Raw genomic sequence first — 14,508 nt, 5'->3', positions numbered from 1 at the left:
TTTTCCATCCTTGATTCCCCCAGTGGTTCTCCCCTCAGTGAGTAAATTGCATTCATATTTTTATAAAGTCAAAATGCAGCGCTAAAGTGAAACAAATATATAAATAAATGTGATAGTCCATAAAAATCAATCAGAAGTAAAGATGACGTGAAGCCTCCACCAAACTTCAGTGTGCACAGGAAAAGCACACCACACCCACGTGCTATCAATCTGCTTACCAGAAAGATATGAAAAACAGGCAATGTGATCATATGATGCAAAGGGTTAACAGTAGATCCAAATGGCACACTCCATCATGGGCAGGCAGAACATGGAAATAATCGGGTCATCACATATCAGAAGAATCAGGACTCACATAAGGGATGGATGATTGGTGCAGTCATCACATCTGAGAGTATGTGTAGGTCAGTGGGTCCCAGCAGCAAGCACCAGCAGTGCTTATGTGAGTCCTGATTCTTCTGATATGTGATGACCCGATTATTTCCATGTTCTGCCTGCCCATGATGGAGTGTGCCATTTGGATCTACTGTTAACCCTTTGCATCATATGATCACATCGCCTGTTTTTCATATCTTTCTGGTAAGCAGATTGATAGCACGTGGGTGTGGTGTGCTTTTCCTATGCACACTAAGCCCCTGTTCACACAGGGGCGGCACGACTTGCAGGTCGCCTCACCGAGGCGACCTGCACATGACTTCCACGGCGACTTGCAAAACGACTTCTGTATAGAAGTCTATGCAAGTTGCCTCAAGTCGCCCCCAAAGTAGTACAGGAACCTTTTTCTAAGTCGGAGCGACTTGCGTCGCTCCTATTAGAACGGTTCCGTAGTACAGAACGGGAGGCGACTTGTCAGGCGGCTAGGTCACCTGACAAGTCGCCCCTGTGTGAACCGGCAGTAAAGTTTGGTGGAGGCTTCACGTCATCTTTACTTCTGATTGATTTTTATGGACTATCACATTTATTTATATATTTGTTTCACTTTAGCGCTGCATTTTGACTTTATACACTTGTGTTTGATGAAATCTACAAACTATGCTGGCTGCTTTTATTCCTTTTTTTAGTTAGCGCAGATATTTGTTCACTTGTTTTTTCCATTCATATTTTTTGCCACCCAAATGCATTATTTAAAATTTTTCCACATTTAACCTAATTTGCCATGTAGTTGCCCACCCCATTAATTTGTTCAGATCTTCTTGCAAGGTTTCCACATCCTGCGGAGAAGTTATTGCCCTGCTTAGCTTAGTATCGTCCGCAAATACAGAGACTGAGCTGTTCACCCCATCCTCCAGGTCGTTTATAAATGAATTAAATAGGATTGGTCCCAGGACAGAACCCTGGGGGACCCCACTTTCCACCCCTGACCATTCCAAGTACTCCCCACTTATCACTACCCTCTGAACTCGCCCTTGTAGCCAGTTTTTAACCAATGTACTCACCCTGTGGTCCATGCCAACGCACCTTACTTTGTACAGTAAATGTTTATGGGTAACTGTGTCAAATGTGTCAAATACACCACGTCTACGGCCTTCCTTTATCTAGATGGCAGCTCACCTCCTCATAGAAGGTTAATAGATTGGTTTGGCAAGAACGATTCTTCATGAATGCATGCTGATTACTGCTAATGACACCGTTTTCATTACTAAAATCTTGTATATAGTCCCTTATCATCCCCTCCAAGAGCTTGCATACTATTGATGTTAGGCTAACTGGTCTGTAATTCCCAGGGATGTATTTTGGCCCTTTTTTAAATATTAGTGCTACAATGGCTTTTCTCCAATCAGCCGCTACCATTCCAGTCAGTAGACTGTCAGTAAAAATTGGGAACAATGGTCTGGCAATTACTTGACTGAGTTCTCTAAGGACCCTCGGGTGCAAGCCATCTGATCCCGGTGACTTATTAATGAAGTTTTTCAAGTCTATTTCTAATTCTGTCCTCTGTTAGCCAAGAGGGTGCTTCCTACTGAAGCCCCCCGATTCCCTCGTGAAGACTGAGGAGAAGAATAAATTCAATACCTTTGCCATCTTACTATCCTTTGTAACCAGATTCCCTTCCTCATTCTTTATGGGGCCAATATGGGCTGTCCTCCCTCTTTTACTGTTTATATACCTAAAAAATGTCTTGTTTTTTTTTTTTTTTTGCTCTCCTCCTCTATGTGTCTTTCATGTTCTATCTTAGCCGCTGTAATTGCACCCTTACATTTCTTGTTGGATTCTTTGTAAAGTCTGAATGCTGATGATCCCTCAGCCTTGTCTCCAACTAAGGTATTTACTATGGGGGTGATCTGGCAAGATATCTGGTTGTTTTTCTGACCGCTCAAGCTTGCAAAATCTGACTGAAGTGTGGATTCAGGTAATTGATAAGAATGTTCTGGTATGCAGCTTAATGCTTGTGGAGTGTATGAAAGTCCTTCCTGGGGAGGATGTGAAAGAAATCACTGCTGTTATTATGTCTTCATCCTGCAAAAATGTCACGGCAGAGCTATGTTTCCTGAAATAACATGGCTGTCACACATAGCTTTTCAAGTGCTTTGTATGCATAACCATTACACTTGGGTTTGGGTGGCCAATTTCTAGGCCCAAATGCTGTTACAGGGGTGGGTGCCATGATGTAATTCTCACATTTGAATTTTGACATCCTATAAGGGAAATGTTAGGCTGAATTCACACTAACTTGCGATAAAATGCAGGGAAAATGTTTGAACATTTCCACCCATTTTATGTGCTTTTTAAAGCAACATGTGCAAACATGTACATGCACATGTGCCGTTTTCTCATAGCAGCCCGCTATGCATACTAATAATAAGGCACAGTAATGTGTTACCATGCATTGTGTATGCACTACAATGCATGCGAATCATAGCTGCATGTCCATAATGTGTTGGGGTGCCCATAAAAATGTATGGCAACACAACACACCAATGAGTGTATAGTGTATTGCCGTGCTTTAAGGTAATGAGGTCTTTAGTCCAAACAGATCTCTGTGAAGAACTGTGAAGAGAGAATGGGCCCCTAATGAATACAGAGCTGCATTAATTTGTGTCTTTTACATCTGCCCGAAGATCAGGTTTACAACCTTATTCACACAGAATATGTGGCCCATATAGTGTGAACCAGTCATTTACTGTATGCAGATGGAGCCATCGGGAGCTGCATGCAGGCAGCCTATAGGGTCATAGAAGCTGCTCCTGAACCTACAGGCTTTTAGGGGAGGGTGAACGGTCAGATTTTAACTGACAATCGACACGTAGCCAAACATTTGCTGGATATACAGTATATAAACGTAGTATACTGTGTATATTGAAGGATAGAATGTGTGGAGGAGTAAACAACTTTTGTGCCAGTCAGCACTTTAGCCAGATTTCTTCTGTTGTTTGTTGTCAGTGAATAAAAGAAATAAAATGAGTGCAGAATGTTACTACTATGACTCTTTTTTATGATCCAGGGACATTTCTTTTCTTTGTGATGCTTTGGCAATAGAAAAAAAGAATACAGCAATTTCAGCTCTTCAGCCAACAGACCAAAGCGATATGTCACCTCAAACAATGGTATGTTATAGCTTTAAGTCTGAAAATGTCTTCATTTGTTGTTTTGTACTGTAATCGGAAGCATCCAATGTTACAATTAAATGCAGATTTTTTTTTTGTGCCTAATGTGGGGTACACACTATAATGTTTTTTTTTTTTTTCGATCAACCCAGCAGGCTGAACAAAAAAAAAACAGATTGCTGTATTAACACAAGCGATGTTAGTCTTGCAATTTCCCCTGCTGCGCTATAGTATTCTGACAGGGGGACTGCACCCCTACCAGAACACACTGATCCAATGGCTGCAAGCGCTGATCGAATGCTGGTTTTTCAGCATGCTCGTTCGAAAGAAGCCAGTCTTGGACAGGGAGCTGTACACATGGGCTGAAAGTTGGCCTGTCCCTGCTGAACAAATCGTTTTCTGACAATTTTTGGCCCGTGTGTACCCAGCCTTACATAGAACTAAAATAGCGAAGTCTTTTATTATTTACAGTCTAGGAAGGTACTACATTAGCCTCTGTTAAGATCTGCAGTTGCCATGGTGCTGCAAACTATGATCAGCTATGACATGAGCCATTTGAGAGCATGAAAGTTCGATTGGTAGTTGACATAAGCGCACTGTCAACTGGGACAGTTATCACCACAGACGTGCCACACATCAAACACATCGTTAGGTTTAGTTCTGCTTTCAATTAACTATTACACCATACCTCCAAACTTTTGAACTTCTGAATGAGGGACACTTGAGGCAAAGGACAACCTGTTGCCCGTGGCAAAATGTGGGTGTGGCCAAACGCTTACCAGTGGGAGGGGCTTACGGGGCGTGGTTAGACTTTGTGCCTACTTTAAATAAGAACTTCATTAAAATAGTCAGGGACTGCATAGCAACCAGCAACTGTTGAGACAATGAAGACTTTAGTGAGAAGTATATAATGTACAGTATTGTGTATATAGTGCAGGAATCTGTAAGGCAAAGCACAAGGGTCAGAGATGTCTAATGCACTGCAGTCAGTGTTGGGTTTAGGATACATAACACAGGGTGCAGGAATCCATGTAATGCAACGTGTTCAAGGATCAGGAGTATGTAACATACAAAGTGCTGTAGTCAGTGCTGGGTTTAGGAGCATATGAAACACAGAGAGCACAGTCCAGGAGTACATAATGCACAGAATGCAGGGGTCAGGAGGGTGTAATGCACAGAATGCAGGGGTCAGGAGGGTGTAATGCACAGAATGCAGGGGTCAGGAGGGTGTAATGCACAGAATGCAGGGGTCAGGAGGGTGTAATGCGCAGAACACAGGGGTCAGGAGTGTGTAATGCACAGAACACAGGGGTCAGAAGGTTGTAATGCACAGAATACAGGGGTCAGGAGGGTGTAATGCACAGAATGCAGGGGTCATGAGAGTGTAATGCGCATAATGCAGGGATCAGAAGGGTGTAATGCATAGAATGCAGGGGTCAGGAGGGTGCAATGCACAGAATGCAGGGGTCAGGAGGGTGTAATGCACAGAATACAGGGGTCAGGAGGGTGTAATGCACAGAATGCAGGGGTCATGAGAGTGTAATGCACATAATGCAGGGATCAGAAGGGTGTAATGCATAGAATGCAGGGGTCAGGAGGGTGCAATGCACAGAATGCAGGGGTCAGGAGTGTGTAATATACAGAAAGCAGGGGTCAGGAGGGTGTAATGCACAGAATGCAGGGGTCAGGAGGGTGTAATGCACAGAATGCACTATGTACAGAGTGCAGGGTTGCGCTGCATAAAGAGTGTAGGGTTGAAGGGTGCGCTACGTACTGAGTAAAGAGGGAGGGGGAGAATGGAGGGGGAGGGGGGAAGAGAGAAAGAGGGGGAGAGAGAAGTAAGAGAGACCCTAGCCCTGTCTGCAGTCCCTCCTGTGGGAAGGTGTGTGTGACACAGTACCTTCCATGCAGTGTGCAGACCCCGTTCTTATAGCTGGGTGGTCACAGGAGGTCACAGAGCTGCTCCATCCAGCGGATCTGTTTGCTGCTGTCCCTGGCTGCCTGCACTTCCTGCCCACCCATCCTTAGCCAGCCTGTCCATCAGTCCTGGGCTGGGAGGTCTTCAGAGCTCTTCTCCCTGCTCCAGGGCAATCCATCCTGGCGCGCCCTCGCGGCTCTTCATCCTCACTGCCTCCTGGAGCCTTCAGCCGGCTGAAAAAAGCCCAGCGCCAGAGCGCCCCTGCCAGGATTTTCAATGGAACCAAGGGCTGGAACTTTTTTCGGCACTTGGCTCCCTCCGGGACATTGCTATGATTCGCCCGGACATAGATCAATTTCCAGGACAGTCCCGGCGAATCCGGGCGGTTGGGAGGTATGGTTACATCCATAAAACATTTTTAGATAATACAACCACACCCCTTCTCACCTTGTGCATCAAATATCTGGTATTTCCTATATGTAGCATTATCATGAATAAATTGATGATTTAATATTTACCACCATAACCTCTGTTTTTACATTCAATACTTCTTTTTTTCTACCTAAGACCTTGTGCACATGGGATGCCTAAACATTGCCCACATTTTTTGGGAATTCAGGCCTTTTTCTTTACTGATCTATTTGCAGTTTTTAATGGGTCTGTACAGGCACATACAGTGCCTTGAAAAAGATTCCATACCCCTTGAAATTTTCCACATTTTGTCATATTACAACCAAAAACGTAAATGTATTTTATTGGGATTTTATGTGGTAGACCAACACAAAGTGGCACATAATTGTGAAGTGGAAGGAAAATGATAAATGGTTTTCAACATTGTTTACAAATAAATATGTGAAAAGTGTCAATACTTTGTAGAACCACCTTTCGCTGCAATTACAGCTGCAAGTCTTTTTTGGGATGTCTCTACAAGCTTTGCACATCTAGAGAGTGACATTTTTGCCCATTCTTCTTTGCAAAATAGCCCAAGCTCTGTCAGATTGGATGGAGAGCATATGTGCCACATATTCTTGATTACATTTAGGTCTGAATTTTGAGTGGGCCATTCTAACACATGGATATGCTTTGATCTAAACCATTCCATTGTAGCTCTGGCTGTATGTTTAGGGTTGTTGTCTTGCTGAAAGGTGAACCTCTGCCCCAGTCTCAAGTCTTTTGCAGACTCTAAATGGTTTTCTTTTAAGATTACCCTGTATTTGGCTCCATCTATCTTCCCATCAACTCTGACCAGCTTCCCTATCCCTGCTGAAGAAAAGCATCCCCATAACCTGATGCTGCCACCACCATGTTTCACAGTAGGGATGGTGTGTTCAGGGTGATGTGCAGTGTTAGTTTTCCTCCACACATAGTGTTTTGCTTTTAGGCTAAAAAGTAAAATTTTGGTCTCATCTGACCAGAGCACCTTCTTCCACATCCTTGCTGTGTCCCCCACATGGCTTCTTGCAAACTGCAAACTGAACTTCTTATGGCTTTCTTTCAACAATGGCTTTATTCTTGCCACTCTTCCATAAAGGCCAGATTTGACTAATAGTTGTCCTGTTTACAGATTCTCCCACCTGAGCTGTGGATCTCTGCAGCTCCTTCAGAGTTACCATGGGCCTCTTGGCTGCTTCTCTGATTAATACTCTCCGTTCCCGGCCTGTCAGTTTAGGTGGATGGCCATGTCTTGGTAGGTTTGCAGTTGTGCCATACTCTTTCCATTGTCGGAAGATGGATTGAACAGTGCTTCATGAGATGTTCAAAGCTTGGGATATTTTTTTTATAACCTAACCCTGCTTTAAACTTCTCCACAACTTTATCCCTGACCTGTCTGGTGTTTTCCTTGGCCTTCCCAATGCTGTTTGATCACTAAGGTTCTCTAACAGACCTCTGAGGGCTTCACAGAACAGCTGTATTTATATTGAGAGTTTAATTACACACAGGTGGACACTATTTACTAATTAGGTGACTTCCAAAGACAATTGGTTCCACTAAATTTTAGTTAGGGGTATCAGATACAAATGCTCGTCACACTTTTTCCCATATTTATTTGTAAAAAATTTTGAAAGCCATTTATCATTTTCCTTCCACTTCACAATTTTCTGCCACTTTGTGTTGGTCTATCACATACAATCCCAATAAAATACATTTACATTTTTGGTTGTAACATGACAACATGTGGAAAATTTCAAGGGGTATCAATACTTTTTCAAGGCACTCTAAGTGTACGCTGCATATAGATCAGTAAAAATAATACAAAAATCTGCGTGGCTGGTCAGCATATTTATGTACATTCATGCAAATATGTGCATATAAGCGCATTTGCCACACTTTTTTGATTTAACCACCTTAAGACCAAAAGCTAGGAGAATGTTTGCGTACATATACATATATGTGTATATATGCGCAAGTGGTATATATCCAATCCTGCCAGGAATATATGATGTTCATACATCAGAACCCTATGCAGGTACCCTTATACTCACAAAACACCATGCCAATTATTATTTTTTAACAGGCTTCTGTTTGTTTGCCTTATACTCACAATAGCTGCTTTTAAACAATGTACTTCTGCTCATCACAAAATATAATGGTGAAATTAAAGGGGTAGTAAAGGCTCGTGTTTTTTCACCTTAATGCATCCTATGCATTAAGGTGAAAAAACACCTTGCAGTCACTGGCCCCCTAACTCCCCCGTTTTACATACCTGAGCCCTGAATTTCCGTCGGTGCATCCCCGCCGTCCATCTCTCTACGGGTTCACGGTTCTTGATTGTATAGATTGATAGCAGCGCAGCCATTGGCTCACACTGCTGTCAATCAAATCCAATGATGCGGGCGCCGGAGGGCGGGGCCGAGTCCTGCATTCGGCCTCTATGGACACTGAATGATAGACTCGGGAGCACGCCCGCAAGGTAACCCCCCTCGGGAGAGTGCTTCTCCAAGGGGGTTACCTAATGCAGGGAAGAGCAGCAGAGGGACCCCAGAAATGGATGTTCGGGGCCACTCTGTGCAAAATGAGCTGCACAGTGGAGGTAAGTATGACATGTTTGTTATTTTAAAAAAATAAAAAATGATCCTTTAGTATCACTTTAACATGATGAACACCAGAATTTTACAAATAACATTCAGAATGCGTAAATGTGGTTTATTTCAGTATGTTATTTTTCTTAGGAAGGAAATATTGGAGAAAGTATTATACCAAAGGAGTTCTACGTGGTTAAGAACAAAGGTGTTTTGGGACTTGAGTATTATGAAGAGTGAGTAGAGTTTGTTTTGTATGAATCTGACAGTTATGTAGAAATGTATACAGTTACTGTTCAGTAAATGAAGCACTGTGTAAAGAGTCAATCCACTCATCTCTGGCTAGGTGCCGACAACCACCCAGCAGCTTTGTAAATACTGTATCTTTCAGGGAGTTTGGTGAGGAGAACATTTACTTCCCAGTTTCATCCACCTACTGTGGTCATTAGGGCAGGACTTTCCCTGTCCAGTGGATACTTTCTGCTAACTCTGAAATGAGTACAACAAGAAGACTTTGCTCCCACTGGAGTCCACCGGTAACATGAAAATCAATGGGTGGATAAACCTACGCATTTGTGTATAGCTAAAATATCACTATTAGAGGAATTTCCTAAACATTTGTCATTGGAACAAGTTTCCCCATTAAAAGATTTTCCCTCTATTCCTGTTCTGGTAGCAACTCAAATTTTGTGATTTACCTCACTTCCAATCCGCGTGACATTGGTGATCAGGACAAATAGAAAGAGCAAATGTCTCTAACAGGATACAGACCTCTATAAAAACCTGACAGGGCTTTTGCCCTCTTACCATTTTATTCAAATCTAAAAAAAATGCTATATCTTTAGTTATTCTTTAAGTTGTAATGACTTACAGTGAAATAATAGCCTATACTTGATTAGTTATCATGAACAATAGCCATTTTTTGTTCTAAGTCAGAGCCACATTGTTAGTCAACACAGTCTACATGCACAAGGAATTGGTGATCTGCATTTTAGCTTTAATCCTGTTATTTGCTATACCAAACCATACCTTAAATCTGAACTGATCACTCTCCCATATAAATTTCTACTGTAGTGTTTACACTAATAAATGGGTCATCCAGCATTAACATCTTTCTTTGTTCTGCCACTAGTAAGTATACAACCCTGCTTGAAGATGATGAGAAGAAGCTTCGTCTGTTTCCATCTATGTGAGTTTGGTCTTCACTGTTCAGATACAAAGTGGAAATCATAATCTGGAACTCTGCAAATAGGATGATCACTCACATTTGTTTACTTCTATCTATTTAGGAAACCTAGTGGGAGATCAGAGGTTCTGCAACTTATGAAAGTGTTGGACAACATGCTAATGAATGCAGGGGTGGATGAAAAAGACATGAAATTGGAAGGTCCATCTCAGGTAATAATATGATGGATGAAGTTTCTTATTAGCCTAGTTCGATCTACTGTATTTAAGAAACAGGTTAACTTCACCAGACTCAGATAGTAGGATTTGAAAAAAAAAAAAAGAGAAAAGATTGACTCCAATCAGGATAAAACCTACCAGTCAATGTATTATTGAGAAAAGATTGACTCCAATCAGGATAAAACCTACCGGTCAATGTATTGTATATTTCAAAATCTTCTCCATGGGATAAAGTTACCCATGCTGTATTGACTAGTGACTTCCTTACACAATCTGCGCATGCAAAGTTTGCTGTGATCCATATCATAACGTTGGTTTTAATCAATGATGTTCAGCCAAAGCTGATGCGAGTACAGTACATGTAGACAACAAGTTAACAAAACAGGCTGGGGGAGGTCAGCGACACTGAGAATACAATGTAAAATGAAAATAGGTCAAAACAGTATATCAAAAAAAGCCATTGCAATTGTTTATGATACACAGTACTTAAAGCATTTGTAAAGTCAATAGTTATTTTTTCTTTTAAAATAACAAACATGTTATACTTACCTGCTCTTCTGGGGTCCGCCGCTGTCACTCCTGGCTCCTCCTCTTCTTGGTATTCCACCAGGGCTTTTTTTCAGCTGGAATGCGGGGGAACGCAGTTCCGGCACCTCCACAACTGAATGTATTTTTTGGCAAGGATTGCTGGGGTGTGCTGGAGGGTCTATTGATTCTGGCTGCTAGGGATCTGTAGTCATTTTTGGGAGTCAAATTTTGTGTGGGGGGTCTATTTTATTGAGCAGGTCTATTGTTGCTGGCAGGGGGTCTACTGTTGCTGGGAAAGATCTACTATTGAGGGAGAGGTCTACTGTTTCTGGCTGCTGGAGGATCTGTTGTTGCTGGTGTGGTCTATTGTTGTTGGGGTGGTATTTGTTGCGGGAGGGCCCATTGTTGCTGGGGGGGAAGGTCTGTTGTTGTGTGGGGGATCTATTGTTGCTGGAGGGTCTACTGTTGCTGGGGTGGGGTCTATCATGTTCCATACAAATTACTTAGTAGCACAAAATGATACTTGGTTTTGTATTCTCTAAAAGGGACGATTTTGGGAAGTGGGTAGGGGTTGGAGCCAAGAGACAGTGAGGTGGGTAGGGGGCAGAGACGAAGGATGACTCAGGAGGAGGGAGTTCCTGCACCTATTTTCTGAGAAAAAAAGCCCTGTATGCCACCATAGGAATCTTCCTATTGTGGCACATCTGCAGGCTCCCAAGCTGCGCTGCCTGTGTCTATTGACACAGATAGCAAGGCTCGGCCCTGCCCCTTGCTCCCTCATCACAGGATTTGACTGACCGCAGTTGCAGCTCCACCTGTGCTCCAAAATGCTCCTCCTCTGCTCATATCTGCCCCATGCTGCACCGATCCTCTGTGGCTCCCCTGTAGCCACCAGCTTCTCCTCCTCCTCCTCTTCCCTCCCACCAGCTTCAAGTGCTGCAAGTGAGCCACAGAGGGATTTACCTCTGAAAGTGGATCTCTCACATACTGCTCCGACCCCCTCTTGTACTGTGTCCCCCCATCACTGATCTCCGCTCCGTCTTCCTGCACTACTGCTGTCCAGGCCCCCTTATCTCCCCCCCGATGCCGATCGCTCCTGTGTGCATTCATCACTGAAGCATAGTAAATAGTGTTTACTATGTTTCATCGTGTGAATGAATAGGAGCCTCTGTACTGAGACTTCTATTCATTATTCCGTTTCAGTGCAGCTGAGCCTGCAGAGAAAAGGAACAAGGACTCTATGTCCTCAATGCCTTTCTCTGTCTCAAAAAAGAGATATTAGGGGTAATATAATGATTTTATTTTATTGTTAATAAAACAGTGATTTGATAAACATTTCTGCAAAAAAATCATCTAATGTTCCCCAGTACAATCCCCCCAAGGTCAGTCTGACTGATTTGGGGGGGATTCTACTGGGGGGTATTATACTGGGGGGCAGATTGACCTGGGGGGATTATAACGGGGGGACAGACTGACCTTGGAGGGATTTATACTGGGCAAAAGATTGACCTGGGAGGGGGATTATACGGGGGACAGACTGACCAGGGGGATTATACTGGAGGACAGACTGACCTGGGGGTAATTATACTGGGGGACAGATTGACCTGGGAGGGAAGGGTTATACTGTGGACAGACTGACCTGGGGGGGATTATACGGGGGGGATTGACCTGGGGGGGGACAGGATTGTACTGGGGGACAGACTGACCTGTGGGATTATACTGGACACAGATTAACATGAGGGAGGAGGAGGAAGGATTATACAGGGGGGCAGACTGACCTGGGGGAGATTGTACTGGGGGCACAGACTGACCTGGGGGGGAGATTGTACTGCGGGGACAGACCTGTGGGGGGAGGGAAAAGGATTATACTGGGGGAAATATTAACTTGGGCAGGATTATACTGGGGGACAGATTGATCTTGAGCGGGGGAAGGAAGTATTATACTGGGAGATGGACTGACCTGAGGGGGGATTATACTGGGGACAGATTGAGCTGGGTGGAAGGATTATACTGAGGGACAGACCGACTTTGGGGGGGATTGTACTGTGGGACACACTGACCTTGTATGATTTAACCATACCCCTTAAGCCCCTCCCACTATTAAACACAATTTGGCCACACCCAATGTCCACCACAGCACAATACGCTTACCTCATTACTCTTCTTTTTGACATGCCCAAAGGTGCCCCAGGTCTTTTACAAATCCTAGCAACACCCTTGGCACAATGAAAGCCATGCCCACTCTTCACTGTGGCCTGCTGTGACACATCCAGAGAGATTTCCACATATGCTGTAAGGCCTACATGTTGCTGTGACGGCCATTTGTTCGGGTGAGTTTGCAGTTCACTGGTGGTGGTTCAGCTATTTGGACACAATTTGACTAATATCTTCACGTTCACTGGAGTGGTTGCATCTGATTCATTTTTCTTCACTTCTGTTTGCATTTGGACTATACAATGTATTAACATTCTCTGGACTTTTTTTTGGATTATGCTTGTCAGCTTATATTGTTTTTATGGACTTTTTAAACATATTAGTGCTACAATAAGTTTATGATTTAGTTATCACAGCTATTTTGGTGCTGCACTGTTTATTTATTAAGTAGAACATGTTTAGGCTTTACAGCCACTTTAAGCAAACTAAAAGTCATCAAATTAGAGTTTACATCTACTTTAGAAAAACACTATTTGACTTTAGCACAGATGCATTGTTTGCCGGATAGCATAAGTAGCTAAATAATTTGTTAACATGTTGCACAGAATCACCCTTTTATACAAAAGTGTTTTTGTCTCCTAAATTCGTTTTTTAAATCAAATTTGCCCTGTGATCATAGTTAGCTTTATGATTAAAAATAATGCCAACAAACACTGAATATTTAATCCTGCGTTGTAATTAGTGTGGTTTTGGTACCTCAGTGGTTCCTATGGAGAAATCTTTGATTTTGTGTATATGAATTTGTTATTTCTATATAATTGCACTTCTTTATATACGCTGATACAGATACACAATCTGCTGGAATTGCTAAAGACTGAGCAGAATATCTACAACATTGTCTTTCATGAGCTGATCCGACAGGTCAGTGTGGAGTGTGCGGAGAGAGGAGAGCTATTAGCTAAGCTCAGGTCAGTACTAACTTGGAAACACTTCATAAGCCATAATAACTTTCTGTTCATCATGTTAGAATGAACAATAATAATTTATAAGAAAAATAAAAACCACTTAAGACAGTTTATTCATATATCTCAAGGGGTAGGCTGTGAAAATAGCTCTAGAGTCAAAGAGAAGCTGTGCCCAGAAAAGGGCGAAAGACTAGTTGCCAATATTCATATATGAATCTATACTTCAATTCAAATGTAATGCTGTGATAAAATACAAATAAAATAAATATGCAAAGAAGTGCAAACAAACTCGATTACAAACAAATTTATAAATATAATAACATATCCACCCAGTGTCCAAACCATGGGAATATTAAAATGTCCAATTCAGTCATCAAACCAGTCAAATCCACTGTGTTCATCAATCTTCCAAAGTAACACTATAGTTCACATGTCCTTCATCACTGCCAAAAAGACACTCACCACAACAATATGCCTCTCTGGTAACAGATTGGCGTATAGTACTTTATAAGATGATGGCTCAGTCCTGCAGGGTCATCTGCGCTGCCCTCCTCCACTACTTCTCCGCACATATAAAAATAAAATGCACTCCAGTAGTGCAATACTATAAGGAAAAGTGACTTTATTAATGAAGAAAAACTAAGGTACATAACAAATAGGAAGCATATATAAAATATATGACATCCAGACTTTCAGCATAAGGTAACAGCCACAACTTTCAGCCTCAAAATAAAAGAGCTACCACTCAGTGTAGCGGTATCTCTCCCCCAGCCTGTCCGGTCCCAAACTTCACATCTGGTTGTAGCTAAGTCAGGCTTCCATGTGGAAACTGGAAGTGATGTTTGGGACCTTGGCGGCTGGGCTGTGAGATACCGCTACACTGAGCGGCTGCTCTGTGATTTTCAGGCTGAAGATTGTGGCTGTCTCCATGTGCTGAAGTCCTAGATGTCGTATATTTTCTATATGCTTGCTAT

At 42.7% G+C, this 14,508-nt stretch overlaps 1 protein-coding gene across 3 annotated transcripts in view; it reads left to right on the top strand.

The window, feature by feature from the left end:
- AXDND1 (axonemal dynein light chain domain containing 1) overlaps positions 1 to 14,508 on the top strand; it is a 199,763-nt gene that overhangs the window by 45,142 nt on the left and 140,113 nt on the right. For all 3 annotated transcript variants that reach the window (XM_073593064.1, XM_073593063.1, XM_073593065.1), the window contains exons 4-8: positions 3,443 to 3,545; positions 8,634 to 8,719; positions 9,616 to 9,672; positions 9,773 to 9,881; positions 13,416 to 13,537. In XM_073593064.1, the coding sequence (XP_073449165.1) occupies positions 3,443 to 3,545; positions 8,634 to 8,719; positions 9,616 to 9,672; positions 9,773 to 9,881; positions 13,416 to 13,537 (477 nt within the window). The remainder of the gene's footprint in view (positions 1 to 3,442; positions 3,546 to 8,633; positions 8,720 to 9,615; positions 9,673 to 9,772; positions 9,882 to 13,415; positions 13,538 to 14,508) is intronic.

The sequence above is a fragment of the Aquarana catesbeiana genome, linkage group LG07, assembly GCF_042186555.1.
Source record: "Aquarana catesbeiana isolate 2022-GZ linkage group LG07, ASM4218655v1, whole genome shotgun sequence".
In the NCBI taxonomy this organism is placed as follows: domain Eukaryota; kingdom Metazoa; phylum Chordata; class Amphibia; order Anura; family Ranidae; genus Aquarana; species Aquarana catesbeiana.
This window is presented reverse-complemented; position numbering and strand designations above follow the sequence as displayed.